The sequence below is a fragment of the Selaginella moellendorffii genome, unplaced genomic scaffold, assembly GCF_000143415.4.
Source record: "Selaginella moellendorffii unplaced genomic scaffold, v1.0 SELMOscaffold_57, whole genome shotgun sequence".
Classification (NCBI taxonomy): domain Eukaryota; kingdom Viridiplantae; phylum Streptophyta; class Lycopodiopsida; order Selaginellales; family Selaginellaceae; genus Selaginella; species Selaginella moellendorffii.
This window is the reverse complement of record NW_003314318.1, coordinates 807,698-833,580: the sequence shown is the minus strand read 5'-3', so window position 1 is coordinate 833,580 and position 25,883 is coordinate 807,698. Positions and strand designations below refer to the sequence as shown.

The 25,883-nt window shown below is 48.9% G+C and overlaps 9 protein-coding genes and 1 long non-coding RNA gene across 14 annotated transcripts; 6 read left to right on the top strand and 4 right to left on the bottom strand.

Moving 5' to 3' along the window:
- The first annotated feature begins 4 nt into the window (after positions 1 to 4).
- On the top strand, positions 5 to 1,430 carry LOC9654587 (GDT1-like protein 3). The gene is made up of 9 exons (XM_002983335.2): positions 5 to 150; positions 221 to 247; positions 316 to 435; positions 515 to 613; positions 674 to 746; positions 798 to 880; positions 924 to 1,010; positions 1,075 to 1,134; positions 1,188 to 1,430. The coding sequence occupies exons 1-9, from the start codon at positions 100 to 102 to the stop codon at positions 1,374 to 1,376; spliced, it is 789 nt and encodes a 262-aa protein (XP_002983381.2). The 5' UTR covers positions 5 to 99; the 3' UTR covers positions 1,377 to 1,430.
- Positions 1,431 to 1,541: 111 nt separating this feature from the next.
- LOC112351064 lies at positions 1,542 to 2,378 on the top strand. The gene is made up of 4 exons (XR_002993979.1): positions 1,542 to 1,604; positions 1,650 to 1,871; positions 1,934 to 2,092; positions 2,142 to 2,378. It is a non-coding gene; the product is annotated as an uncharacterized LOC112351064 (long non-coding RNA).
- An 863-nt stretch (positions 2,379 to 3,241) lies between these two features.
- Positions 3,242 to 4,685, bottom strand: LOC9654791 (probable transcriptional regulatory protein At2g25830). Its single transcript, XM_002983204.2, has 7 exons — positions 4,655 to 4,685; positions 4,516 to 4,583; positions 4,381 to 4,442; positions 4,143 to 4,299; positions 3,790 to 4,061; positions 3,604 to 3,724; positions 3,242 to 3,547 (listed from the first exon to the last, which is right to left on the bottom strand). Exons 1-7 carry the CDS (start codon positions 4,683 to 4,685, stop codon positions 3,452 to 3,454), a joined length of 807 nt encoding a protein of 268 aa, XP_002983250.1. The 3' UTR covers positions 3,242 to 3,451.
- Positions 4,686 to 6,023: 1,338 nt separating this feature from the next.
- Positions 6,024 to 9,778, top strand: LOC9654586 (probable xyloglucan glycosyltransferase 5). The gene is made up of 4 exons (XM_024688366.1): positions 6,024 to 7,353; positions 7,570 to 7,878; positions 7,938 to 8,342; positions 8,410 to 9,778. Exons 1-4 carry the CDS (start codon positions 6,592 to 6,594, stop codon positions 9,070 to 9,072), a joined length of 2,139 nt encoding a protein of 712 aa, XP_024544134.1. The 5' UTR covers positions 6,024 to 6,591; the 3' UTR covers positions 9,073 to 9,778.
- Positions 9,779 to 10,014: 236 nt separating this feature from the next.
- Positions 10,015 to 10,812, bottom strand: LOC9654790 (MLP-like protein 423). The gene is made up of 2 exons (XM_024688255.1): positions 10,632 to 10,812; positions 10,015 to 10,343 (listed from the first exon to the last, which is right to left on the bottom strand). Exons 1-2 carry the CDS (start codon positions 10,810 to 10,812, stop codon positions 10,015 to 10,017), a joined length of 510 nt encoding a protein of 169 aa, XP_024544023.1.
- Positions 10,813 to 11,256: 444 nt separating this feature from the next.
- LOC9654789 (DNA damage-repair/toleration protein DRT102) lies at positions 11,257 to 12,330 on the top strand. Its single transcript, XM_002983333.2, has one exon. It carries the CDS (start codon positions 11,257 to 11,259, stop codon positions 12,169 to 12,171), a length of 915 nt encoding a protein of 304 aa, XP_002983379.1. The 3' UTR covers positions 12,172 to 12,330.
- Positions 12,331 to 13,424: 1,094 nt separating this feature from the next.
- Positions 13,425 to 16,505, top strand: LOC9654510 (carboxypeptidase 1). Its single transcript, XM_024688253.1, has 7 exons — positions 13,425 to 14,161; positions 14,223 to 14,655; positions 14,719 to 14,970; positions 15,242 to 15,358; positions 15,528 to 15,890; positions 15,998 to 16,122; positions 16,358 to 16,505. Exons 1-7 carry the CDS (start codon positions 13,425 to 13,427, stop codon positions 16,503 to 16,505), a joined length of 2,175 nt encoding a protein of 724 aa, XP_024544021.1.
- Positions 16,506 to 16,586: 81 nt separating this feature from the next.
- Positions 16,587 to 17,337, bottom strand: LOC9654509 (major pollen allergen Car b 1 isoforms 1A and 1B). 2 transcript variants are annotated; one of them, XM_024688414.1, is made up of 3 exons: positions 17,261 to 17,337; positions 17,009 to 17,191; positions 16,587 to 16,947 (listed from the first exon to the last, which is right to left on the bottom strand). In XM_024688414.1, the coding sequence occupies exons 2-3, from the start codon at positions 17,184 to 17,186 to the stop codon at positions 16,673 to 16,675; spliced, it is 453 nt and encodes a 150-aa protein (XP_024544182.1). In that variant the 5' UTR covers positions 17,187 to 17,191; positions 17,261 to 17,337; the 3' UTR covers positions 16,587 to 16,672. The 2 variants fall into 2 exon arrangements, with proteins under 2 accessions (XP_024544182.1, XP_024544181.1); XM_024688413.1 differs by having other exon boundaries at positions 17,009 to 17,194; positions 17,261 to 17,330.
- Positions 17,338 to 17,593: 256 nt separating this feature from the next.
- Positions 17,594 to 20,269, top strand: LOC112351079 (pentatricopeptide repeat-containing protein At4g02750-like). Its single transcript, XM_024688252.1, has 2 exons — positions 17,594 to 17,658; positions 18,097 to 20,269. Exons 1-2 carry the CDS (start codon positions 17,594 to 17,596, stop codon positions 20,267 to 20,269), a joined length of 2,238 nt encoding a protein of 745 aa, XP_024544020.1.
- Positions 20,270 to 22,621: 2,352 nt separating this feature from the next.
- On the bottom strand, positions 22,622 to 24,171 carry LOC9654788 (scarecrow-like protein 14). Of its 4 annotated transcripts, XM_024688435.1 has the most exons (3): positions 24,072 to 24,171; positions 23,909 to 23,997; positions 22,622 to 23,857 (listed from the first exon to the last, which is right to left on the bottom strand). In XM_024688435.1, exons 2-3 carry the CDS (start codon positions 23,976 to 23,978, stop codon positions 22,647 to 22,649), a joined length of 1,281 nt encoding a protein of 426 aa, XP_024544203.1. In that variant the 5' UTR covers positions 23,979 to 23,997; positions 24,072 to 24,171; the 3' UTR covers positions 22,622 to 22,646. The 4 variants fall into 4 exon arrangements, with proteins under 4 accessions (XP_024544203.1, XP_002983247.2, XP_024544202.1 ...); XM_002983201.2 differs by having other exon boundaries at positions 23,909 to 24,171; XM_024688434.1 differs by having other exon boundaries at positions 22,622 to 23,997.
- Between the last annotated feature and the right edge of the window lie 1,712 nt (positions 24,172 to 25,883).

Sequence of the window (25,883 nt, the reverse complement as noted above, 5' to 3'; positions counted from 1 at the left end):
TAGCTAGTCAGTGACTGCGATTTTGGGCGCCAAGGCCAGATCTGTGCTAGGGTTATGCTGGTAGTGGATCTAAGGATCTGAGCTCTGGGAGCCGGCGCCATGAGGAAGCAGTGGATTTTGATCGCGCTCGTGATGGCGTCGCTGCTTGAGGTGATTGGATTCGATCGAGGCCTGCATTGGCGGCTTGTGTTTCTCATTCTTTTGTGTTTGCTCTTCGCAGTGGGCGCAAGGCTGGCGAAAAGCACAGGTAAGCATACTTTCCTTCCAGATCGATTGATCACTCCCAAAATGCTGCCATTTTTTGTTCTCTTCTAGATTTCTATGGATGAAGCCATGAATTCCACCGGGGCCTTGATCCAAGCACCGGGGATTTTCAGCGGGTATGGTTTGCTCGACGCTGTTTTCTCGAGCTTTTCTATGATAATTGTCAGCGAGGTAACGTTTGCTCGTCCCGGAACTCTCCGTTGCTAATGGTTGCTGCTTTAGGCCTAATTCTTTTGTGCTCCTCTGGTAGATTGGAGACGAGACTTTCATCATCGCAGCTCTAATGGCGATGAGGCATCCGCGAGCCATAGTTCTTTCTGGAGCTCTCACCGCGCTTGCTCTCATGACTGTAAGTTCTTTCAAGCTTTCTTTGCTGTTTACTCAGGTGCTTTTATTCTTTTGCGAACAGGTTTTCTCCACTGTTCTTGGAAGAATAGTTCCCAATCTTATCTCGCGAAGGCACGTCAATAGTTTTGCCACTGGTATGGATTTCTCTTCGATCCTTTCTTTTCCTCAGTTTTCCCTTGTTGCAGTGTTGTATACTTTCTTTGGATTGCGGCTATTGTATATAGCGTGGAAGTCTGGCGTCACCGAGAAACAAAACGAGCTCGGAGAGGTACCCAAGCTTTGCTCGCTCATTTCCAACTTCGTTCCCGCAGGTGGAAGAGAAACTGGAAGGCAGCACGCATGGAAAGTCAAGAGTCCGACAATTTTTCACGAGGTTTTGCACTCCAATCTTTTTGGAGGTACGTTTTGGTGATACACTCCAAGTTTTCATTCTCTGGCTGATCATTTTGCCGGTCGTTTCAGTCGTTCATCCTCACGTTTTTGGCGGAATGGGGAGATAGAAGCCAAATCGCAACGATTGCAGTTAAGTTCGCATTGATTTTCCTTGATCCAGCTCAAAATTTTCGTCTTTCTAGCTTGCTGCTCACAAAAACGCTGTGGGAGTTACACTGGGAGCGATCGTTGGACACACCGTGTGTACGAGCATTGCCGTCGTTGGCGGTCGAATTCTCGCCATGAGAATATCACAGAGAACCGTGGCGCTCATTGGAGGTCTATTGTTTCTGGGATTTGCTACGAGCTCTTACTTCTATCCTGCCTTGTAGCACGATCTCCACCGTTAATTGACAAACGCCACTTTGACGGCCTCGATTCTTTGACGTGTGCTATCGTTTTCCCGCCCAGTGCAGAGCTAGCTAGGGTTTTTCGTGGATGAGAGCGCGATGGAGTCGCCGCGGACGGATCCAGCTGCCGGGGATTTAGATTATCAATGCATTCGATCGGAATTCATCGGTGGGCTGGATCTCGCGCGGCTACTCGGCGTCCTGGAGAATGTGAGTGTTTCTTGGTATAAGCGATTCTTTCTCACAGCTCTTCAGGTCCAAATCCATGGCTTCCAGCGGCGGCACTATATGGGCGCGTGGAGGAATTGCTGAAGCAAGCTTCAATCTTTTCCAATTCTCGTGACTGAGGAGTTTTTGGAAGCGCTGGCGAAGCTGTGTGTGATGATCTTGTGACTGTGGATTTCATTCGGAGGGAGGTCTTGTCGTTGAATTTGCAGCTTTTGTTTGCCATCGAAGATCTAAGCGATCATCCTTAAGGTGAGCGGTCGTATGTAGAGATGAGGCCTTAGTGATTTTCCTTTTTCTTTCGTTCTTAACAGGCAAAGTTCTTTGTGGGAAGCACTTCATTACTAGGCTTCTGACGTTGGCTTGAAGTCGGGGTCTTTAAAACTCAAGCGTGCTTCTGTGGAGACTCTCTGTGTCTTGATTACTCGATCGGCCGAGAACCAGAAGTTTCTGATACTTCACGTGACTGGATGGTGAGTTCGGCTATGCATTTCATTTTATGTTTCTAAGGTTTTCATGCAGCTACAAGCTTTTCAAGGTTTTACTCCCGAAGTGTGGAGACTTCCAACTTCAAGCTAGTGCTGCGGAGATGCTTTTTCAATTAACAAGGGCACACAAGAGGCTCATGGACATAGTTGATGACGATGCTGCGAAAAGGGCAATGCTATCCATGCACGAGATGAAAAGGCCAGATGTCAAGACCGGCACTAGGAACTTCGTTAACTTGGTCAATGAGTCCCTGGGAGCATCGAGAGGTGAGAGGTGCTTTAGCGTTTATTCTTTTCGAGCCTTACAAGTTTTCATCGATGGCAACGAACATACTTCTCACGAAGAAGTATGGGTGCATATCGGAGTGGAAACTCACCAAGCAAAGTACGAGAGTGCAATTACAATCAAAGTTGCTACTGACGTCAAACTTTACAGGAGTTTGAAGGCGCTGCAGAGATGGATTTTGATTTTAAGAATATCAAAGAGATCAAAGGTGAGTTACACTCACAAGTACGGCTAAGCTAGTTATGATGGTTTAGTGCTCTCCTCGTCATCTTTGGAGCTCGTTATTTGGAAGCCTCAGGACGATGCTGCCGTTCCAACAAGAACTATAGCACGCTTTCGGTTTCCTTCAGAAGGTATACGTTGGTTTTTTCTAATGACCGGTTCTAAAGTCTACGTGGATCGGTAAATATTCGTTGCACCTCAGGATTTGTACTGATCGATAGAGGCTCTTTGAGAAACATGCTAAACAATTAAAAAAGACGTTGGCTCGAGCTCGTGATAAAACTGCTCATATAATAACTTTCACCTCAGAGGCGATCAAATCGAAAATGATACGTGTTGAGCATAATCAGTCCTGTATCTTACACAATCTTACCAACAACAAATGAGAAAGCCAAGAGCTTCAAGATCTGAAAAGCGAAGTAGGATTCTCTCTCTGTTTCTCTGTGTTGTTTCTTTTTACTAAACGAGTTTTTGCTTGGATCAGAGCTAACGCGGAAAAAATTGATTGCGCAAATGCAAAAGAGGGATGATTCTTGCCGTCCGAAAGGTTGGTTGAATGTAGCCGGTTTTAAAACTGCAAGTGTATACATTAACGCTAGTCACAGGCTGCCAAGCACATGCAGGGCTTCCAAGAAAAATACTCCGGTAATGGACACTGTGGAGTTATAAATTGCGGGGTCGTTTAGCATCTTACAAAATCATAATTCTACGCGACGGTTTTCATTCTAAGAAAATAATTTTTAAGGCTGTGCATCAGGTATGTTTTTCAATTCTTGTTTCGAACCTTTGCTGCTTTGTTTCCTCTGTCCACTTACAGACACTGAACCGGTTATACTTCAAGCCTTTTGACTTGAATAAACAGCGTCCACATCATCCAGCTCCAGTAGCTTTTCCATAAGACCCTTGTTCAACTCCATCGCTTCATCATCAACCTAGGAGCATCATCCCAGTCGGAACAAAATCAGGCACTAGCGTTTCGATATGTTACCTCAACTTGCGCGTTTGACACGAGCTCTAGACCCGAGTCGACGCTAATTGGGAACCCGGCCTCTACAAGCTTGGATTTTACAGGTATGTAGTCTTCCGCCTTTGTTATCACTTTGAAGACCCTGTTGGAAAAAGTGTAGAGAAGCTTTGCTTTTATGACACTAAAGCAAAAAAGCTTTTGGTGTACCTGTCTTCCAGGGAGGCTTCCTCGTCTTCCGGAGGCTCAATGACATCCTCGGCACCAGCGTCGGTGGCTGCTACAAAGAGCTCGTCGGCACTCACGTCTGCGGCAGCTTTAACGCAAAGTACACCAGCTCGCTTGAAGTCGAAGAGAACCGAGCCGGAGCCAGCCATCTTGGCTCGACACTTCTTCACCACTTCTCGAATCTGACACGCCGAGCGATTAGGATTGTCCGTAAGAACTTCGACCACGATCCCAACGCCACCAAAGCCAAACACCTGCAAGCACAGCTTCACGTAAGAAAGCAAAAAAGCAAAGGTTCTATCTTTTTAGCTAACACGCGCTTTGTGTGTTTCTACCTCGTACAGGATCTCACTGAAGGATTGGTTCTCGGTGTCCTTCGCTTTCTTCATGTTTCGCTCGATGATTTCTTTCGAGACATTCAGCTCTCTCGCCCGTTGAAGCACCGCTGCCAGTTGCAAGTTTGACGCTGTGTTGGCACCACCCTCCCGAACACTGCTCAAGAAAAAAACGAGAGTGGGCAACAACACTAGAAATCTCTGCTGCTATCGAGAGCACGAAGAAGGCAAGTTACACGCTTTGGCGACTTCCTTGGAGATCCTGTTGTTGATCTTGTCCCGCCGCAAGCTCTGTGCAGCCTGCACCAAAACAACCAAAGGTCAGGCCAGCTTTTTCTTCTCCTCGCCAAAAACTAATCTTTTACTTTGGTACCTTCCTGGTTGCGATTTTCAGTGCGCGCCTGCTCATCTCACGGCACGAACTTTGCCGCATTGCGATGCCTGGAAAGATCCACGACGCAAGAAGAAAAGTTCCGCTAAGCATGACAAAGGAGAGAACTCTAAGAACCCACCTCTTCTCACTCGAGCAGCAGCAGCCCTCATCGTCTCGAGCCCTAAAAACTGCGATCGTTTCCAGAGTTTTGGCCTCTAAAAGGTAGGACAAAAATCTCGTCTCGTTTGGCATTTTCCAGTTCACCCATCGATGGCTTTCAGGTGTGCATTCACCAATTCCTGACAGCGATCCGTTGGCGAGCTTGTCCCTTTTACATGAAAAAATCTGCAACAGCAACACAAGCGTGTTCCATTCGCAACAAACGAGTGAGTTCTCGTGTTTTATTTTTCTTCTTCTTCTTTTGCTTGCAAGCAAGACCAGATCAAAGTTTTCGTTCTTTATCTTCTTCTCGCTAGATCGCTGCTTGTTCTTGCTTGCTTTTGTGCGTACACGAGATTTTGATCGCAGCGGCAGGAGTTCGTGATTTCTGGACGACCCTTGTCTGTCATCATAGATCCCCGCACGAACACACACACACACGTCAATCATTTGACAAAACGAAAACAAAAAATCGCGAGGCTTTGATCATGGTATGATCATGGGAAGCAAACATCATGATCCCAGAACTTTTGACCACTCGGACGAAGTGGAAAACAAAAACAAAGACAGGAAGACAATGGCCAAACACCCACAAACACGCGAAAAGTTTTGAGTCATTTGTGTCGTGCGGACTACGTCGGTAGCATCGTGCATGCATTTCGGATCATCATCGATCCAAAAAAAATAGTGGAAGAAATTTCTACCAAACGCTCAAAATCAAATCATCCACACCCACAAACACAAACGAACAAAACAAGGAGAAAGTACTTCATTCGTTTGCAAACACAGTTGGGAGTGACCATTTCCGGGACGGAATGGCGAGGCGATGGACGGGCCTTATGATGCCAGGCATTTTGGGGCCAGATGGACGGCCCTAATGACGCCTGGTATTCTGCGGCGGAAGAGCCAGCGGATGGACGGCCTCCCAGCCGTTAGTTGCGGCGGGCCAGAAAGCCCGACACGGGACTACAATTACGGGACGTGGGCCACATGGCCAACACTCAGGGAGAAATTCGGCCACCTGACGTTGGTTGTAATGTAACTGTCGAATACAGGATACGAATACCACACGACTAGACCCCGCCTTTCAGACGGATATTCCGGCCATCCCCTCTTACGACCGTTCACCTACCATGGTGACGGAGCGGTGGCGCCGCGCGGTGAAATATTCCACACGCCGCGGCGGAATGTACCCCCTCCGCGGTGGAATATGCCAGTGGCTTGGAGAGCCAGCCAGTGCGAGCAAATATCGTTGGCTCTGGAGCAAAATGGCAGGGCGTGGCGAGGCCCCCTCCTCTTCTTCTTCTACTCTCGCACGGCATTGACGCCCATCGATCGATCGATCGGGAATATATGTGCGGCAGCGCTCGGCGGCGGCGGCCGGGCGGCGGTGGTGGTGGCTCGGATGGCAATTCCTGGCCGGATCCAGCGGCGGCGCTAGGCAACAAGGGGACGAGCGGTCGGGAGGAGCTATCGTAGCAATGGCGGTAAGCGGCACAGCGGTCTATTCGTCGTCGTCGTCCTCCTCCTCCTCGCATTGAGATCTTGTAGTGTACCACGGCAGCAGCATCGATCCAGGGTCACTTTCTCCCTCCAATGCCGAAATATTTCCAGGGTTCTAGGGTCTGGACGGGGTCGCAGATCCCGCATTCTCGGCCAATTCACAGCGCGCGGTGAGACGCCGCGCAATGCACGTCGAGATTGGGAGGAATTTGGAAGATCCGTGCCAGGTCGTGGTCATCGTCACGCATTCTTCCACATTTTGACGAAGAACACGCGCAAAGAAGGTGCTATCTCTATCGCTTCATCTTCCTCGAGGGAGCTTGCTAGAGCTAGAGTAGAAACAGGGCGGTAGAAGGAGATGGGGTCGATCGATCGATAGGCAGTGGCAGTGGCAGTGGGAAATCTCGAGCCAGGATGCCGCCGAGCTTCGATTTGTCGGAGCTCTTTGGGAGCAGGGGCGGGGCAGTAGGGGGAGGAGGGGGAACGCCAGTGGTTGTCAAGATGGAAGATCCAAACAACTGGTCCATGGTGGAGATCGAAGGACCCAACGCGGCCCTTCACGGCGACAAGGATAGAGGGAAGAACGCCAAGCAGCTCACTTGGGTCCTCCTCCTCAAGGCGCACCGAGCAGTGGGGTGCGTCGCGTGGATGGCGCAGGGGATCTGGGCATTGCTCGCGGCCATCAAGACGCGATTGGTTCTTAGCTCTCGCTCGGGGGACTCGGACTCTTCTTCTTCGTCGGGGAAGCCACAGCACAAGGGCAAGCTCCACCAGTTTATCCGAGGATTCCTGGCCTTCGCGGTGGTGATGCTCGTCGTGGAGGTGTGTGCCCACATTTTGGGCTGGCACTTGCGCTTCAACCGACCACATTTCCATCTTCCCAGCCCCAAAGATCTCAGCCTCCATAGCCTGCTACAAACCATCTACCTGGGCTGGGTTTACGTAAGAGCTACTTTCATCGCTCCTCCCCTCCAGGCGCTGGCCGACGGCTGCATCGTTTTGTTCCTCATCCAGAGCGCGGATAGAGTGCTGCTGTGCCTGGGCTGCATCTGGATCAAGTACAAGAGGATTAGACCGGAAGCAAGCGTGGAGTTACTCGACTCTGGCGATCCCGAGCTCCCGTACAATGGCTATCCCATGGTGTTGTGCCAGATCCCGATGTGCAACGAAAGAGAGGTATGTGCACTTCTTGCTTTCCAGTTCCAGTTCCAGCAATGCTTTGATTGATATAGATTGGTTTCATGAGTTCTTCTCTTTTTTCTTGTAAGCAAACCCTGTCATCTTTTCTCTTCCTGCTCGATTGGTTGTTTGTTTTTAAAACGTTGAGCTGGCTTGCTTGAGCACTTTTCATTTTTTTCTGAGTTGCCTTTTCTGTTCTCGCTCGCTAAACAGGTGTATGAGCAATCCATTTCAGCAGTGAGCCAACTCGACTGGCCTAGGGACAGGATCCTAGTTCAGGTTTTGGACGACTCGAGCGACGAGGAGATTCAGATGCTCATCAAAGCTGAGGTCCTCAAGTGGCATCAGAAAGGGATACGAATTGTGTACAGGCACCGACCAATCCGAACGGGCTACAAAGCTGGCAACTTGAAGTCTGCAATGACCTGCGACTACGTCAATGACTATGAGTTTGTGGCGATCTTCGACGCGGATTTTCAACCAAGGCCTGATTTCCTGAAGCGGACAATCCCTCACCTCAAGGTGCTCCAGCTCAGCTTGAACTGGTTTGTCGTTTTGACATGCTGGTCTGTGTTCTGCAGCAAGATCCAAAACTAGCGTTGGTACAAGCACGATGGGCGTTCGTGAACAAGGATGACAACCTGCTTACGAGGCTCCAGAACGTAAATCTCTCGTTTCACTTCGAAGTCGAACAGCAGGTGAACGGAGTGTTTCTCAACTTCTTTGGATTCAACGGGACCGCTGGAGTCTGGAGGAAGACGGCCTTGGAGGACTCAGGTGGCTGGTTGGAAAGGACGACTGTGGAGGACATGGACATTGCTGTGCGAGCTCACCTGCGAGGCTGGAAGTTTATTTTTCTCAACGACGTCAACGTATTGTGCGAGCTTCCAGAATCGTACGAGGCCTACAGGAAGCAGCAGCATCGTTGGCATTCGGGTCCAATGCAGCTCTTTCGATTGTGCTTGCCAGATGTTGTCACAGCGAAGGCAAGTATTTCGTTTTCCTTCTTTGTACGTTGTTGCTGACTTTGAAAGGCTTTGTTGATTTTTCCAGATACCATTGTGGAGGAAAGCCAATCTCGTCTTTCTCTTTTTCCTGCTTAGAAAGCTCATTCTGCCATTCTACTCGTTCACCTTGTTCTGCATTATCCTTCCCATGACCATGTTCGTTCCAGAGTCACACTTGCCAGTCTGGGTGATTTGCTACGTCCCAGCTCTCATGTCCTTCCTCAACGTTCTCCCGTCCCCTCGCTCCTTCCCTTTCATCGTTCCCTACCTTCTGTTCGAAAACACCATGTCCGTCACCAAGTTCAACGCTATGATATCGGGACTCTTTCAGCTCAGCAGCGCCTACGAGTGGGTGGTAACCAAGAAGAAAGGCCGAGCGTCGGAAGCGGACTTGTCATTAGTCACTCCAAAAGAAGAACTGGCGGAAGCTCAACAGTTGCTCCGCGGCTCCTCGGATTCACAGGTGGAAACTCTGGCAAAGTTGCAAGAACAGGAACAGGTTGCAAGGTCCAAGGCTCCGGCTCCATCGCCACAGAAGAAACCGAAGGCCCGGTTCTACAGGAAGGAGCTGAGCCTGGCTTTCCTGCTGCTCACGGCGGCGGCGAGGAGTTTGCTCTCGGCTCAAGGCGTGCACTTCTACTTCTTGCTCTTCCAAGGGATCTCCTTCCTCGTCATCGGGCTCGATCTCATCGGCGAGCAAAAGGATTGATGTCCAGGTTCCCGGATTGGCGAGCAAAGAGCTAGAGTTGTGACCGTTCTACGCAGCGAGCGACAAAAACAAGCACGACGTGGGAGGACTTAAAAACTATTGCTGCTGGTAACAAGGTTCTCTTTTCGTTCTTTCGTTCTTTCTTCTTTCATTCTCGTCTCTCCTTCGTTTTCCTCCATTTTCTTCTCTCTCTCTCTCTCTCTCTCTTTCCTTTTCCAGTCGATTCATCGATCTCAAGAGTGGCTGACTGTTTGGTGGTGGCAGCCAATTCAGATTATTTTTACAGACTGGATTCTTCATTCGGGGCTAGAAACAAAACAGGGATATGGATAAAATCGATTGATTGCTACTGTCACTCGAGCTTGCGCGAGAGTTTCTATATAGACAACGAACGAGAGCGAAGAAAACTCCACAGCAATCGCTACTCCCTCGGTATTTGATTTTCAGGCCAGAGAATTCTTTCGGGCATCAACACCAAGAAAAAAAAACCATCGCAACGAAAAAAAAAAAGAAAAAAGAAGATCAACGAAGGAACATCACATCCATGACAAGACAAGAGTATGTGAATAAGCAAGCGAATGTGGTTAAAAGGGAAAATTTTTCTTCTTTCCTCTTCGTCCTCTATCCTTTTTAGCCCGGTTTCTAGATGTATATCGATTCATGGCGAGAGTTAATAAAGAAAGTTCCAAGATTGGAGAAACAAAAATCTGTAAACGTCGCTAAGATCAAAGGAAAAAAAATATCAGAAACGATAACAAAGAAAAAGTTTCTTTGCAACAAACATTATAATTGCCAACCACTTATGCCACCGAAATCCACCGGAAACCCAAGCTAATTCCGTCCGTTGCGCATGTCATTAAATCGTATGACATGGTACCACCCGGGAACCGTACATTAAGTTCTTCCGTCTCGCAAGGATTGTCTTCCGTACCAATGTTCTTACTAGCTAGAAGAGAGCAAATACTGCTCGAGGGCTTTAAAGGCATCTAGCGCCGATTGTTGCGAGCGACTCGCAGCATTGTCAGTGGAGTCACGATCATCCCTGCTGCTGCTACTGCTGCTGGTGCCAGTGGGGCGTAATTCGTAGTCCAGGCTCCAGCTCGCGACAGTGGTGGATGATCGATCGGCTGGACCCGGCCGAAACCTCACCGTGGCGACGTAATGCGTGTACTTGCTCGCCAAACTTCCACCGACAAGCGTGTAAGTCGATGTCATGGAATTGTTATCCTCTGCCAGGATCTTTTGCAGCGAGAAAGATCCAGCCGGGAAATCTGTAAGAAAGAGAGAGCGAGACTTTTAATATTTTTATCATCTTACTCGTTTCTACTCGTTTCAAGTTCGTGCGAGGGAGACCGTAGATTCATTCGAGCGTGGAATTCCCAAGAACTTGGGAGGAGTGAAAAAGGTTCTTGGAAAGTTACGTGAGATCCGGCAATGCAGGGCAAGATCACGAATGCAAGCACACGTAAATCATCGAAAGCACAATCTATCCATCGCTGGGATCGGATCAAGCTTAACACATGGATGATCATTCTAGGGAGGAGCAAACTTAAACTTGCCTGGACCGTAAGTGACTCGTCGCAAACTTCCAGCCCCTCTTCGTCCACCATCGTACTCGTAACTTTGGATGACATTGGGCATCATTCTTGGAAGCCAGGAGCTGGAATCTTTGAATGCTTCCCAAGCCCGATCGCAATTGACGTTGAGGATAATCTCCACCTTCACATTTGCCACCACCATGATTGATGATGGATCGATCAATCGATCAAAGGAAACCAAAGAGGAGAGGAGATCTATATGAACAGGAGAACAACGAGACGTGATTGATTGGGAGGATGTGTTTCTTTGGTTACAATGCTAGGAAAAGACCAGAGAAGAGAAATGCATATTTATATGTCGCAGCACAAGCGTGTCGGGGTTTGCGTGTCGTTTTGCGTTGATCCAAAAAGATTTTCTCCCCAGAATGTACAAAATCACTCCACTAGGCAAATGCAGCGTGAGGAGGACATAGCAATTGGCCAAATTACGTAAAAGCCCACGAGTTGAGCCAATTTCAACTCAAAGTCAATGGAAGTCAATGGAAGTCCAACACAGTCTTTGAAGACTTTTATTGACTGTTATTGACTGTTATTGACTGTTATTGCATTTTTCTTAAAGGCAAAATAGTAATCTGACCTAAAGGAAATGGGCGGGGAGGAAGCGGCGATCGTGGCTGGCGCCGACCCCTTTGGGGCGGCGCTCAAGGATCACCTGGTGGAGTATCTGCGCGGCAAGGGCATCGCGGTGGAAGATCGCGGCGTGGGCGACAAGTACTACCAGGTGGGCGAAGAAATTGGGCAGCGAGTGGCCGAGAACAAGGCGGCGGCGCTCAAGGGCTTGATCGTGTGTGGCACCGGCATCGGCGTGAGCGTCTTCGCCAACAAGTCCCGCGGGATCTACGCCACCCCCTGCTCGTCCGTGGCCGACGCCCAGAACGCCCGATCGATCAACAACTCGAACGTAATCACGCTGGGCGCCGTCGCCACTCCCCCGGCGGAGGCCGAGAAGATCGTCGACGCGTGGCTGGCGACGCCATTCAAGTCCCCGTGCCCCGCCAACCAGGGGAATCCATGGCCGGAGGAGATCCACACCTTCCTGGACAAGTCCCTGCCCGAGATGGAAGCAATCGGCGGCGCCGCCAGTGCGAAGAACCCTAATTCCAGCGGCGCCGCCGGTTCCGATTGCGCCATCTGCGAGCTCGCCAGCGCCAGGAGCTTCGATCCGGTGGACATCATGCCCGGGGGCTCGTGGAAGATCCTGCGCCAGGAGCCGACGAGCGCGGTGGTGCGATTCAAGGCCGGGAGCCTGGAGCCGGCGCACCACCACACTTTTGGGCACGACGTGATCGTCCTCGAGGGGCGTAAGCGCGTGTGGAATGTGACCAAGGGCGAGGTATTCGATCTGGCGACTGGGGATTTCCTCTACACGCCCGCGGGGGACGTCCACCGCGTCCAGTACGTGACCGACACCGAGTTCTTCATCCGCTGGGACGGTCTGTGGGACATCCTCCTGGATGAGGACCTCGCCGCCGCTAGCGCCGCCGTGAAGAAGGACAACTGATCGCACTGAAGATCCAGCATTGTGTTGCGCGATATCACTTGGGTGAGAGTGAGAAGTTCGATTGGATTTGCTAGAGAAGAGGTTGTACATCTACTATGTTTGATTTTATTTTGGTCAAACAAGTCAACTCTGAAATACTCGGTGTGATTATTGGGAGCGCATCATTCTTGCAACCTTTTAGAAAGTGAGGATGTCATATTGGACTAGGTAGTGGCAAAGGCTTGATTCCCCCGGTTTTGTGTTGAGGTACAAGAGTGCAGGCGTGCGAGGATCGAATGTGGTGGTGTTGAGATGGCATATGACACCCACGGATTTGTTTATCACCAAAGCAACGGTTTGAGGGATGAAGTGGCATGCATAGACAGCCCATGGGTGTGGAACCAGATGACACACGGTTCGAACTTCTGGAAGGTGCTCAATACTATGGATGGAGATGTTACTAGCTTTCTCACCAAAACGATTTATGTGGAGAACTTGTGTGACGCGACGAGAGTGGAGGAAATCCAAAAGGAGTTCAGGCGAGTGGAAGCAATGGCAAGTGGAACAGTATGTGGCATACATGTTTTGCATCTTTGTCTTCGTGGAGGGTGAAAGGGAGAAAGAGTCAAGGGTAGGGAGCGCACTGCCTTCTGGAAGAAAATGGCGGGGATGAGTGCTAAGAGCTGGGACCAAGAGATGCTTTCCAATATGGAGCTGCGCAGTTGTAAAGAACGAGCCGTTTTCAACCCTCCATTCGTTGGTTGTGTTCAAGTAGATCTGCAGGATGTAAAACCTTTGAAACGCAGAGCTTATAGCAAAGACCTCACCTTATACTCGAACCCGAGTGGCTCAATTGCCGCTGGCATTCTTGCAAACGAGCTCATGTTGTGAGCCTTGGTGGGGAGTATCAAGCTTGGATTTACCAAACTCCATCCGTAAGAACGAGCGACGATGATGCACAAAATGAAGAAGCACAAGGATGCCGAATTCATCTAGAAAAAAACATCAGAAAACAGATTCCGAAGTAAAAAGAAAGAAACGATCGTTACCTTGCTCCACCTTTGCTTCGTTTCCGTTCTACTCTATAAGCTCTAGCGGGCTGTTCCTTAAAATACCTGGTGATGGTCAACATTCCGTGCAAACATGTGGATTTTCATTTCATGTAGGGCCATTTGTGCTTGCACGGAATGTGCATACATTCTTTGTGTGCTAACCTAAGAATATCTCAACGCAATTCTTAAATAGTTTAGAGTATGTGTACGAAAAGTTCATTGATGGAGCAGCTCAGGCAGCAGCTCGGGGAGATCGAAGCCATTGGAAGCGTCATGGCGCTGCTACAATGGGATCAACAGGTAACACTCCCGGCAGGAGCGCATCAGGCTCGCAAGCGCCAGGTCGAAGCGCTGGCCTCGCTCCTCTACAAGATGCAAAACTCCGAGGAGCTTGGCAGCTGCCTGGAGCGCGCGCGGGAGATCGATCCCTCCACTCTTTCCGCCATGGAACGTGCCACGATCCGCGAGGCGTACCGGGAATACAGCCGAGTGATCAAGACGCGGGAGAGCTTGTACAGGAGGATCTCGGGCCTGGAAGTCACGGCGCAGGCTACTTGGGAGCAAGCACGCCGCGAGAACCGGTTCGATCTCATGGCCCCGGTTATCAGCGAGTGGATCTCGATCCGCAAGGAGGAGGCGGCGGTGGTGTCGCCGGGTATGGATCCATATGACTACGTGCTGGACGAACACGAACGTGGGTCCTCGGTGCAAAAGATGGATCGCATGTTTGAGCGGATCAAGCAGCCCCTCATCGGGCTCCTGGCCAAGATCAAACAGCCCGATTATGACACGCCAGGCGTGGCATTTCCAATGGAGCCGCAGAGAGAGCTTGCGAGGAAGATCATCCAGGACATGGGCTTCAATGGTCGGCTGGATGATTCCGTCCATCCAATGACAGTTCCAGTCTCGCCACCCTCGGACGTCCGGATCACGTCCAAGTTCATCGAGAACAATCCCAGGTCTGTGCATGATTTCTTCAAAGTTCTTCGAACATCTAATATCGTCTTTGAATCAGCGCAGGTTTGGCATCTTGGCGGCGATCCACGAGACCGGACATGCGCTATACGAGCAAGGGCGAGTCGAGGAGCCGGGCTTGATCGCGTTGCGACCGCTTAGCACGGGAATGCACGAGAGCCAGTCGCTCTTCTGGGAGCGCATGGTGGGCTTGAGCCGCGAGTTCTGGGATCACTACTGGCCGGGGTCTGGCCTTGCGAAGCACGGCGTGATAACGGGCGATGGCTTCTACCGCTACTTGACCAGGGTGAAGCCCTCGCTTGTGAGAGTGGAGGCCGACGAGATCACGTACCCCTTGCACATTCTCATCCGCTACGAGATCGAGAAGGGATTGTTTGATGGGAGCTTGAGCGTCACTGAGATTCCCAGCGTTTGGAACGCCAAGATGGAGGAGTACCTCGGTGTGACTGTTTCAAACGATGCTCAAGGTTGCTTACAGGCAAGTCTAGTCGATCGAATCGCTTCTATCTGGAGCTTGGAATCACGATACTTGGATTTGCAGGACATCCACTGGAGCTTGGGGATCTTTGGATACTTCCCAACCTATGTTCTTGGAGCGATCTATGCCTGTCAGCTGTTCGATGCGGCGGATAGAGATCTCGGTGGCCTTGTCCGCCAAAACATTGCGCAGGGAAAGTTTGCGCCACTGCGCGAGTGGCTGCGTGACAAAGTTCACAGCATTGGGCGCTTGTATGAGACTGCCGAGGAGCTCCTCCAAGTCGTGACTGGTAAAGGCATGGATCCCGATGGATTTGTCCGCCATCTCACTCTAAAGTATAGTGAGATCAATCTCAGTACAAGAGATTAACAGCGAGCCCGAGCTCACGAGCTAAAAAAGTCAAAACAGTCAATGTATTGACTGTATTGACATTACGTGACTACTCATTGACTTGAATCAACTGGATTTCCTGGAAGAGATCGTTTCCTTTATGCTATGCCGGAGTGGTGTGGTGTGATGAAATTCAATACTGGATGCCTACTTTAAAGCTGTTCGTCTTGGATCTGCGAAATATATATTTCTTCAGATGCCCGAGAGGAATCTTGTGTCATGGACTGCTATGGTTGCAGCAAATGCCAGAAATGGAGATTTGCTTTTGCTGGGAAGAATGCCATTCTGGTCCTCTATTAGGCAATATGTGACGGTTTGTATAGATGAATGCAAATGATGTTTTTATTCAATGCCCAGAAAAGATCTGGTCTCGTGGAACGGAATGCTTCATGCCCAACACGGGCATTTGTAAGACTGTCTTGGGAGCTTTGATCAGATTCCAGTAAGGAATCTTATATCCTGGAAAACTCTTCTGTTCACAGCGGCTGGAGAGAAAATTCTTCCGTGATACGCCAGTGAGGGCTTTGGTTTCGTGGAACTCGCTGCTATCGCCGTGTTCTCAGGATGACGATCTGGAATCCGCGAAGAGAGTATTCGATGTAATGCAGGCGAGAAACTCGGTTTCTTGGAATTCACTGCTTATACTCGCAGATGAAGCAAAGAACCTCATCGATGAACGGGATTGTGTGTCCTGGAATCTAATGCTCTCAGTGTTTTCCCTGGCTGGAATTGTGTCGATCCAGCTACTCTTGGATCGCATGGAAGAAAAGAATCTCGCCTCGCTAGCCACGATGATCCATGGGAATGTGATCCAAGCCGAGAATCTCTATGCTCGAATTCCAGAGGTAAATCTCGTCCTTGTGACTGCAACGCGTTTGTTTGCTTATGTCCCAAGCGCTATAGATGGAAAAAGCGTTTAATACATGGCTACAAGGCGACAACCTTTATGCAGTATCTGCAAATGGTGAATACTATGCGGGATAAAGGTGTTGAGCTCTATTGGCCTCTTGGACAGAAGCACAAGAAGATCTTTGCAGCATATCAGGCTAAAGGGCATTGTTTGTATTCAGTAGTTGGGTAATGGTCTCTCCAATCCCTTGGGAGGGATGGCTTTGCTATTTGAGGTGAAGGTTGGTATACACCACACACAAATGTCTACCTTTTACATATTTGGCAGCAATTACACTAAAGTGGCCACAATATCACAACAACTCCTTCAAATTCTCTCCTCAAGACTACAAAGTAGAATGTTTGTAACAGATCTGGGTCCCATGATCTTCTATGCCACCATTCCAGAGTGGACTATGTGCAGGAGTGATGTGGCGCTGGCTGGACCAATCGCCGTGCAGGGACTTGTGAGCTGGACGTCTTTGCTGGAGCACCTCCATGACGCGGAATGCCATGCTGTCTGGCATGCCACATCAGAGCCAGGTGGCGTGGCGCTGCTTGAGCTTGAGTAGCTCGTTTGCTACGCCCACACCCGCAACCTCGCGGAATTCCTAGTGGAGTGATCGCTGCTCTCCTTCGCGTGGATCTCTCAGGGCAAAGAAGAGTTTCTTTCATAACACTCGATTGATCGATCGTGGATCAAACAAAACCCCAGATAGACATCTAGATCTGTGCGAATCTAGTTCGTGGACTGGAGGTAGGCCTCGACCGCCTTGAAGGATTTGACAAAGGCCTCGACGATCCCGTCAATGTTGGGGTTCTCGATCAAAGGCTCGTAAGTGAGCACCCACACCATAACGCTCCCCTGGCCATTGGGCTTGACGGTGATGGTGGCGGAGTGAGATTTGAGCTGCGAGCCGAGGTATCCTCCCTCGATCAGAGAGGCGCCAATGGTCATGCTCGATTCATCCAAAATCGTTACCTTCTCCTTGATGTAGGGGAATCCAACGATCTCTGCCAAGCGAAGATGATGGAAACGATCAAGCTTGCGAGAAGAGGTGTGTGATGATCTTACCAGCGTTGAAGTTCACAGTTCTAATGCTTCCAATCGCACCGTCTCTGCCCTCGACCTCCACGCTGGTCACCACGGGCTTGACGGCCTTGGCGAGCAATTGAGCGTCCATAATCGCTGCCCACAACTTTGGAGCAGGGATCGCGAGGGGCAGCTCCTTGGTGACTGTGGAAGGGGCCATGTTGCCTACTGCGCAAGAGGGATCCAAAACCATTCAATTGGATCGAAGCAACCAAATCGAAAGCTCTGGCTTACCTTGACGAAGGAAAGTGTTTGCTTAGCTTGCTCTAGGCTTCTCGACCGCGATCAAACTTTTTTACTCCAAGTCTTGGCAGATGGAGCTATTGTTGCGGCAAGGAAATTTCTCGGTCAGTGGATTTGGTTGTTGGAGGTCTCGTCAAAGTCGTGTGTTCCAGCTAAACCAAGTCAAGTTCTCTGTATCTCGATTTGGGTGTTGGCTGCTCGTTCACGGCTCCAAAGATCAAGTGGAACACCATGCGCTCCTCCACTTAAATGCTCTGGATGAATAAACTACGAGGGCGCGAGCGAGAAGATCTCTCTCTCCGGAATCCTTGAGAGCTCGAGGCGATGGGCGAATCGAGCGTCGACTTACGTCGCTGTTCTAGCGGCCTGCACAAACATCCGGGAGGAACGTGAGCGTGGAGATGGAGGGAGCGAGAAGAACCCCACAACAAACTTGCAAACTTGTTTGCACACTCTTGTTGGGCACCGCAAGACTGCCAAACACAGAATATGGATAGATAGATAGATAGATTGGGGTAAAGACATCCACGTCCAGGCCATGGAGAAGAAGCTCGACGCGAACCACCTTTTTCATGTGTGGATCCAGTCGCAAAGCTTGCAAAATGCTGAACATCTGTAGCTACTTCAGCTCGAAAAGCTTTTTTGTTTTAGAGCTCTGATGGCTATCTCTGTTTGAAGAAAACAAGCACTTGTCCAGTATGCCAGGGACGTGGCAAATTATTCCTTGTGAACACCCATTAACTTTCAAGAACACTGCCAAAAGAATAGCTATAGATCTCACTTTTGCCAAGTCAGCTGGATTGCCTGGAAGAGATTGTTTCATGTAGGAGCCTCTCCAGGGCGCGGGAGCTCCACCGCGCTTGGGCTTGTCATCCCAAGAGCCGTGGCGATTTCCTGGTGTGGAACAGGGTGATTGAGATGTATGGGCGGTGTGGGAGCGTGGCGCTGGCCAGGCAGGTGTTTGATTCCATCCCTCTCGATCGCAGGGACTGCTTCTCGTGGGGAATGCTTCTCTTGGCGTGCTCCAGGAATGGCCGTGTCGACGATGCCAGGCGGGTGTTTGATGCGATGCCGGAGCGGGATGTGGCGTGCTGGAATTCAATGCTGGATGCCTACCTTAGAACTGGCAAGTTTGGATCTGCAAAAGAGATTTTTTCCCAGATGCCCGAGAGGAATCTTGTGTCGTGGACTGCTATGGTTGCAGCAAATGCCAGAAATGGAGATCTAGAATATGCTTTGAGCTTACTGGAAAGAATGCCATGCTGGAGTCTGATGGTCTGGAACTCGCTCTTTTCAGCAATATGTGACATATTCTGTATAAGAGAATGCAAATTTGTTTTTTATTCAATGCCGAGAAAAGATCTGATCTCGTGGAACGCAATGCTTCAGGCACATGCCCAACACGGGCATTTGGAAGACTGTCTTGAAAGCTTTGAAAAGATGCCAGTGAGGAATCTTATTTCCTGGAACACACTTTTGTTCGCAGCGGCGAGCCATGACAGCCTTGAGATGGCGAGAAAATTCTTTCGTGATATGCCAGAGAGGGATTTGGTTTCGTGGAATTCGCTGCTATCGGCATGCAGCGATCTGGAATCCGCAAAAAGGGTATTTGATGCAATGCCGGCAAGGAACTCGGTTTCTTGGAATTCACTCCTGGGGATATATACTCGCTGCGCCTCTGTAGATGAAGCAAAGGATCTCTTTGATCAAATGCCCGAACGGGATTGTGTGTCCTGGAATCTAATGCTCTCAGTGCTTTCCTTGGCAGGGAAACTTGACTCGATCCTGCTACTCTTCGATCGCATGGAAGAAAAGAATTTCGCCTCTCTGGCCACGATGATCTCTGCTCATTCCCAAGCTGGGAATGTGATCCAAGCCGAGAATCTCTTTGCTCAAACTCCAGAGATCAATCTCGTCCTTGCGACCGCAATGCTGAGCGCTTATGCCCAAAACGGGCATCTCAACGCTGCCAAGCGTTTGTTTGCCACGATCCCAGAGATGAGCGTCGTGACGCTTAACGCGATGCTGACTGGACTGTGTGCCGCGGGTGATGTGGCGCTGGCTCAGCAGCTTCTGGACCAATCGCCGTGCAGGGATCTTGTGAGCTGGACGTCCTTGCTGGCGGGCTATGCCCAGCACGGTCATGTCGACGTGGCACGGAGCTTGTTCGACGCTATGCCATGTCACAGCTCTGTGACGTGGAATGCCATGCTGTCGGCATATGCCCAGAACGGGTTCGCCGACGAGGCGAGACTAGTCTTTGCTGGTATGCCACATCGGAGCCAGGTGGCGTGGCGGGCGATGGTGTGTGCCTACGCGCAGAACGGGCGGGTGGACGCGGCGGAGCGCCTGAGCTTGGCTATGCCGGAGCAGCATTGTGTGTCTTCTTGCGCGGCGCTGCTCGTTTGCTACGCCCACACCCGTGATCTAGCAGAATTCCTCCACGAATTCGAGAGATTGGGAGCTCTGGGCATGGCGGACGGGATGTTCTTCACGGCCTTTCTCGTGGCTTGCAGCCGCTGGGGGCGGGTCTACGATGGGCGATGCTGCTTCGCAGCGATGAGCATGGATCATGGGATTACGCCCGGGAAGCAGCACTATAGCTGCGTGGTGGACCTCCTGGCGCGATCGGGTCACTTGGGCGATGCCGAGGAGCTGATGCGGTCCATGCCCTGGATCCCCGATGCGATCGATTGGGGATGCCTGGCTGGAGCGTGCCGGATCTACAGCGATCCGGGCAGGGGAGTGATTGCTGCTCAGCGCCTGATCTCCCACGATCCTGGATCCTTCGCGTGGATCTCTCTCGCCAACAGTTTCTCCTTGGCAAGATCTACACCTAGAGTAAAGCCCGACAGGGCAAAGAAGAGTTTCTTTCATCACACTCGATTGATCGACCGAGGAGAAACTTATTCCTTGGATCAAACAAAACCCGAGAAAGAAAGGCGACTAGATCTGCGCGAATCTAGTTCGTGGACTGGAGGTAGGCCTCGATCGCCTTGAAGGATTTGACAAAGCCCTCGACGATCTCGTCAACGTTGGGGTTCTCGACCAAAGGCTCGTATTGGAGCACCCACACGATAACGCTCCCCTGGCCATTGGGCTTGACGGTGATGGTGGCGGAATGAGATTTGAGCTGCGAGCCAAGGTATCCTCCCTCGATCATAGAGGTGCCAATGGTCATGCTCGAATCATCCAAAGACGTCAGCTTCTCCTTGACGTAAGGGAATCCAACGATCTCTGCCAAGCGAAAGCAAACATGATCGAGAGATGGGAATGATAGCAGTGATCTTTCTTACCAGCATTGAAGTTCACAGTTCTAATGCTTCCAATCACACCGTCGCCGCCCTCGACCTCCACGCTGGTCACCACGGGCTTGACGGCCTTGGCGAGCAAGTGAGCGTCCATGATCGCTGCCCACAACTTTGGAGCAGGGATCGCGCAGGGCAGCTCCTTGGTGACTGTGGAAGGGGCCATTTGGATCTTGGTAGAAATGTGGACTGCTGTGCAAGGAGATTCGAAACCATTCAATTGGATCGAAGCAACCAAATCGAGAGCTCACCTTGACGAAGAAACTTAGGCTTTCCTTGCCTCAACTTGCTCTGGCTTCCCTTTTATACCTCGGACCGGGATCAAAATTTTCTCAATCCAAGTCTTGGTAGATGGAGCTATTGTAGGCGATTGCGGCAGGAAAGCTTCCGGTCTTTCTACAGTTAAAGGATTTGGTTGGTGAGGTCGCGTTTCCTTCGTCAAAGCCGTGTGTTCCAGCCAAACCATTTTCTTTCTCTTCTTTGAGCACGCAAAGATGGGTTCAAAAAACTATGAATTGTTTCTTTACAGATTTATTGTTGCACAACGACCTTGACTAGCGCACGTTGTTTGTTGCAAGACTTGGAAAAATCTTGGTGTTCTACCATAGCTTTGAGCCCGTGCTTGCAAGCAAATCCTCGCATTTGGACCTCTCTCGCAAGTGAATCACCAGGAACTCGTCCGGTGGTAGCCCGGCTCGGCCTTCTCCCAAGTGTTGCTTGCCACGGGCTAGAACTCCAGTAGGATCCCACAAGAGTTTGCGTAAGTTGTCAGCCTATCTCCGGTTTGACGCATCACAGCTTCCGCCGTGTGGGTGAACTCGATCCCAGTGATCATCATCTTTTCTGGAGGACCTTCCGCTCGCCGGGAAAGAGCTTCGATGAGCGATGGCCACTGGTAGCCGTAGAGGATCCCATAGTCAACTATGTGGAGATACTTACACTCCCCGGCAAGCCTCGGGGATGGTCTGGTTCGCGAAGAACTCGGTGGCTCGAAGGATCGGGAGGTTCATTTGTACGGCCAGAGTCTGCCTGGTGCTCAGCTCACGTCCCTGCACATGATGTGATGCATTTGAGCTCCGTATCTTCTCAATCTCGCGACGAGTGCATTGGTGAAGTAGAGCGCTGATCGATGGAGTGAACTCTCTCCCGACGAGGCAAGCCTTGTCAATGCTTCTGCATGCCGGATCTTTGGCGTCCGCTGCTTGTGCACAAGCCATGTGGAGACCCTCGAAGTGTGCCGGATCGCTCGTGAGTGGATCACTAGGAGGACGAGCAGCTCCACCAGGGCGACGACCAGCGGCACCAGGAACTGCTGGTCGAGCTCATCGCGACAATCTCTTCCGAATCTCCATCGGGGGCTTCTTCTCCACCTGGTCGAGGATGTCTTGGATGCATTTGAGCCTGGAGTTTGAGGGCTTTTCTATGGGAATCCCTGGGCGAGGATAGATTGACGGGCTTGAGACGTACCTGGTGCTGGAGGAGCGCCAGCTGGAGCTTGGAGCACAGATATTCGTGTCCCATTATTTTGATTTCCTTGGTGCATAGTTTTGATTTCCACGATGGAGTGCACGGAATCCGCAGTATCTGTAACTGTCAATCACTTTTCACAAACATTTTGACAAATCGTGGCTCCATTTTCTCTTGCACAGTGTGTATAACTCATTTGTTCACAGTTTCCATTTAGTATATGTTTTAGATCCTAATTGCAAATGTGGAAGTGTCAGCTAAAGAGCCGCAGGAATGTAGCTCGAAAATTCCCGAATGCCTCAATTCAGCTGAAAAAAAGACGAACAAAACTTGCTCTAGAACAGCTAATGAACTGGCAAGAACTTCCCTGGCAAGAGCGTCAAGAAATGGAAAACATGCTGCAGCCCCAGATGCTGCGAAAAGGTATTTCAACTCTCTTTAAAAGATGAACAAACTTTCATAAACAGATTTTAAGTACTATATGAAGTCCAAAACATCTCTCTTCTACCTTCAAATTTTCTTGGGCACCACGTTTCTTCTTGCATTGTTATCCATTGTTAGGCGGCCAGCTTTGGTATTTCTTGTCAGGTGATCACCTAATCTTAATTTTTTTCCTTAATGAAGGGGAAAGTACTACACATTGGTTGCCATGCACTCATCGCCGTCAAAGTCACATCTTTCCAGCCCAGAAGCAGCCACTTCTCATCCATTCCATACGTGAACTTCTTGTGGCTCGTCCACACAACCTTGACCATTTGCAGCGCTTGATTGCTGATGGGCAGCTTCTCAAACCCTGCTCTCGTTGCCAAATAGTTCCAGGTTTTGTACGAGCTGAGGCGTTCAATCCGATCGGCTCCCTCGCAGGCCACCATGTTCATGACGGTCTTCTCCATCAACCTGTTGAGATACTCGAGCTTGGGCGGATCAATCACTTGCATAGTCTCTTCAATCTGCTCCATTCTGATGTGGATATCTCTCCAGGCCTCCCGGAAGCGGTGAATGAAAAACGGGGAGCTTAAGTCGGTGGTAACCACACACTGCACGAACAATGCTGGCTTGAGCCTAGCAATGTTCTTGAAGAAAATCTTCCTGGGGCTCTCCATTAGGATGTAACCATCCTCTCTCAAGTGCCTCATTCGCAGCTTACAGTTGATAACCAAGAACTCGTCCGAGGAAAGGTGGTACCGCGGCTCGGCCTTCTCCCAAGTGTTGCTTACCACGGGCTGGAACTCCAGTGGGACCCCGCACGACTTTGCGTACGCTATCAAGCCCTCGCCAGTTTGACGCATTGAGGCTTCCGCAATGCTCGTAAGCTCGATCCCGGTAATCATCATCTTCTTTGGAGGGCCTTCGTCACGCTGGGAGAGAGCTTCGATGAGCGATGGCCATTGGCAGCCGTAGAAGATCCCATAGTCAACTATGTGAAGCTTAAGGTTCCTCTGTCCCCGGCAAGCCTCGAGGATGGTCTGGTTCGCAAAAAATTCGGTGGCTCGGAGAACTGGGAGGTTCATTTGCACTGCCAATGTCTGCCTGGTGCTCACCTCCTTGGACATGATTCTATACATTTGGGCGCCGTATCCTCTCAGCCTTGCGACGAGGGCATTGGTGAAATAGAGCACTGCTCGATGGAGGGAGCTCTCTCCAGAATATGCAAAGCTTGTCAGCTCTTCCACGAGCTCGTACGCTTGTGCTGAATCGTTGGCGGCCACTGCTTCAGCACATGCCACTAGCAGACCCTCCAAATCTGCTCCATCGCTCCTCGCGAGCACTGGATTACTAGCCGGAGAAGTGGACGTTTGGAGCTCATCTTGATCTGATGAACAGGAGGAAGATGGGTAAGAAGAGACGATTGCTGTGAGCTCACCCAGCAATCCGCTAAGAACCTGCTGGGCCTCCTGGCTAGAATCCTCGGGCTCATCCTCCTGGTCGAGCATCTCCTGGATGAACTGGAGCCTGGAATCGTCGTAGACTTTGAGAGCTTCGTGAGAATCCCTGGAAGAGCTAAAAGGTACGGGCTTCAGACGCACCTGATGCTGGAGGAGGACCCTTTGGAGCTTGGAACTCAAATCAGCGTGACCCATGATGAGAAAAAGTCGCATGTCCAAGCTTGATTATTGGTTCACTTTATTGAGAGCTTGGAGCATTTGTGCCACGTGGCCGATATTCTCGGCCATTTGGTCCCACCTAGTTTAGATGTTATTTTGCAGGTTAACACATGATTTTATTTAATGTCCACTTTTGTAAATTATATGATGACATTTGATGGGCATATTCATTTTCCCACTTTAATTTGTTTTTCTTCATCCTAAAATTAGATTTCTTTTCAAACTTAGTATCATTGGAGAGGTTACGATGAGGAATTGCTATAATAATGAGAAAATGTATAGATTAAATCTCATGTCTCTAAGCTTTAAATTTACATATTTTTGGTGTGGTTAAAATTGTTTAGCTTACTGTATGTCATTATTTCTCTATGAGTAATAGAAGACTTCTTCGCTCCACAAGCGTATGTAGAAAAAAACGAAGCTGCTAGTAGTTTTAATAAACTCTTTATACACAGTCCTATTCAAACTTGTCTTTTACATAATTTTATTCAGGCTTGTGATAAACAGTATGTTGGCATCTGTGAGACCAAGTTTTGTGATAAGTTCGCTGTAGGGTAATGGTTATGACAATTAGATAGATTTCATAGTTAAATTGAAAAAATAAAGAAGAATAAAATAATTGAATTTAAAATTTATAGACACTTTACCTCATGATATATTGAATTTTACTCACTTGAAATATCATTATTAATCTCACTTTCATTTTAGTTTTCAATTTGTAAAGTTTTTTAAGAAGAACAAAAATACTTTATAAGAACAATAAACTTGCAAAAATGATTTTCCTATATTAAAAGCCTTCTTTTACAATGTAATATTTAAGATTTGCCACAATAAATGAGGCATAATTTACATCTATAATTTTTTATATAAGGCTTTTAGATTCTTCATACAGTGTATGTGTAGAATGTAATATAAAACAAAAAGTATTACTAAATTTAAATTTAATCTTTTTCAAATGTATTTTAACTTAATGTCATTTGTTTAAAAGATCAAGATGGCTTTTATGAAAATGAATGTTTTGGAGTTAACAGTTATTTCCCTCAATAACAACTCATTTTTCAACATCCTTGTAAATGATTTAAATGCCCATAAAGTTGCATAGAATAAACTTTTTGATATATCGTAGATAAATCCACTGAAATTATGCTCAGAATGATAAAAAATTTATTAAATAAGACTAAGGTTCAAGATTAATCTCTTGAATTTAAACTTCCTAGGGCTTTATATTATTTAAACACAAAGATATTTAACCTCAAATATCCAAAATCTCTTAACTAAAAACAAAAAAAGATGCATTTTTATTTATGGACTATTTTCATTTTATATTTAAACCTCTATAGATCAGTTTTTATATTTAAACCCTATATATCATCTTTTGATAATAAAATAAAAAATGACTTTACAATGACTTTACAAGTGATTGCTTATAAAAAAGTGGTATAAGGAGTTCCAAAATATAGTAAAGATAGTAAGGCTAAAGACTTAGTCTTGATGAAACTCTCTAATAATATTTCTTAACTAAATTTAAATTGGAACTAGGGATTAGTAAAATTTAGTTTAATAGCAATTCCCACTCTTAAAAAGAAAATCGACTCTAGTGTTTTTAGCTTAAGTAGAATGGTGTTTCACTTGAGTACCATAAAAATTATTACTCTTTATCTCTTCCCTTTGGGATGGAGGTGGGGAGTTAAGGTACTTATATAAGATCATTAAGCCACAGTGTTTTCCTTTGAA

Excerpts from the sequence above, each read along its gene's own strand:
- LOC9654587 (XM_002983335.2), top strand. The coding sequence starts at position 100 with ATGAGGAAGCAGTGGATTTTGATCGCGCTCGTGATGGCGTCGCTGCTT. Across the intron at positions 151-220 it reads TGATGGCGTCGCTGCTTGAG|TGGGCGCAAGGCTGGCGAAA; the intron begins GTGATTGGATTC and ends TGCTCTTCGCAG. Across the intron at positions 614-673 it reads CCGCGCTTGCTCTCATGACT|GTTTTCTCCACTGTTCTTGG; the intron begins GTAAGTTCTTTC and ends TTTTGCGAACAG.
- LOC9654791 (XM_002983204.2), bottom strand. The coding sequence starts at position 4,685 with ATGAGGGCTGCTGCTGCTCGAGTGAGAAGAG. Across the intron at positions 4,300-4,380 it reads TCCAAGGAAGTCGCCAAAGC|TGTTCGGGAGGGTGGTGCCA; the intron begins GTGTAACTTGCC and ends TTTCTTGAGCAG. Across the intron at positions 3,548-3,603 it reads TGTCAAACGCGCAAGTTGAG|GTTGATGATGAAGCGATGGA; the intron begins GTAACATATCGA and ends TGATGCTCCTAG.
- LOC9654586 (XM_024688366.1), top strand. The coding sequence starts at position 6,592 with ATGCCGCCGAGCTTCGATTTGTCGGAGCTCTTTGGGAGCAGGGGCGGG. Across the intron at positions 7,354-7,569 it reads CGATGTGCAACGAAAGAGAG|GTGTATGAGCAATCCATTTC; the intron begins GTATGTGCACTT and ends CTCGCTAAACAG. Across the intron at positions 8,343-8,409 it reads CAGATGTTGTCACAGCGAAG|ATACCATTGTGGAGGAAAGC; the intron begins GCAAGTATTTCG and ends TGATTTTTCCAG.
- LOC9654790 (XM_024688255.1), bottom strand. The coding sequence starts at position 10,812 with ATGGTGGTGGCAAATGTGAAGGTGGAGATTATCCTCAACGTCAATTGC. Across the intron at positions 10,344-10,631 it reads ACGAGTCACTTACGGTCCAG|ATTTCCCGGCTGGATCTTTC; the intron begins GCAAGTTTAAGT and ends TCTTTCTTACAG.
- LOC9654789 (XM_002983333.2), top strand. The coding sequence starts at position 11,257 with ATGGGCGGGGAGGAAGCGGCGATCGTGGCTGGCGCCGACCCCTTTGGG.
- LOC9654510 (XM_024688253.1), top strand. The coding sequence starts at position 13,425 with ATGGAGCAGCTCAGGCAGCAGCTCGGGGAGATCGAAGCCATTGGAAGC. Across the intron at positions 14,656-14,718 it reads ATGCTCAAGGTTGCTTACAG|GACATCCACTGGAGCTTGGG; the intron begins GCAAGTCTAGTC and ends TTGGATTTGCAG. Across the intron at positions 15,891-15,997 it reads TCTATGCTCGAATTCCAGAG|TATCTGCAAATGGTGAATAC; the intron begins GTAAATCTCGTC and ends ACCTTTATGCAG.
- LOC9654509 (XM_024688414.1), bottom strand. The coding sequence starts at position 17,186 with ATGGCCCCTTCCACAGTCACCAAGGAGCTGCCCCTCGCGATCCCTGCT. Across the intron at positions 16,948-17,008 it reads AACTGTGAACTTCAACGCTG|AGATCGTTGGATTCCCCTAC; the intron begins GTAAGATCATCA and ends TTCGCTTGGCAG.
- LOC112351079 (XM_024688252.1), top strand. The coding sequence starts at position 17,594 with ATGGGCGAATCGAGCGTCGACTTACGTCGCTGTTCTAGCGGCCTGCAC. Across the intron at positions 17,659-18,096 it reads CACAAACATCCGGGAGGAAC|GAGCCTCTCCAGGGCGCGGG; the intron begins GTGAGCGTGGAG and ends TGTTTCATGTAG.
- LOC9654788 (XM_002983201.2), bottom strand. The coding sequence starts at position 24,143 with ATGCGACTTTTTCTCATCATGGGTCACGCTGATTTGAGTTCCAAGCTC. Across the intron at positions 23,858-23,908 it reads GGTTCTTAGCGGATTGCTGG|ATCAAGATGAGCTCCAAACG; the intron begins GTGAGCTCACAG and ends CCTGTTCATCAG.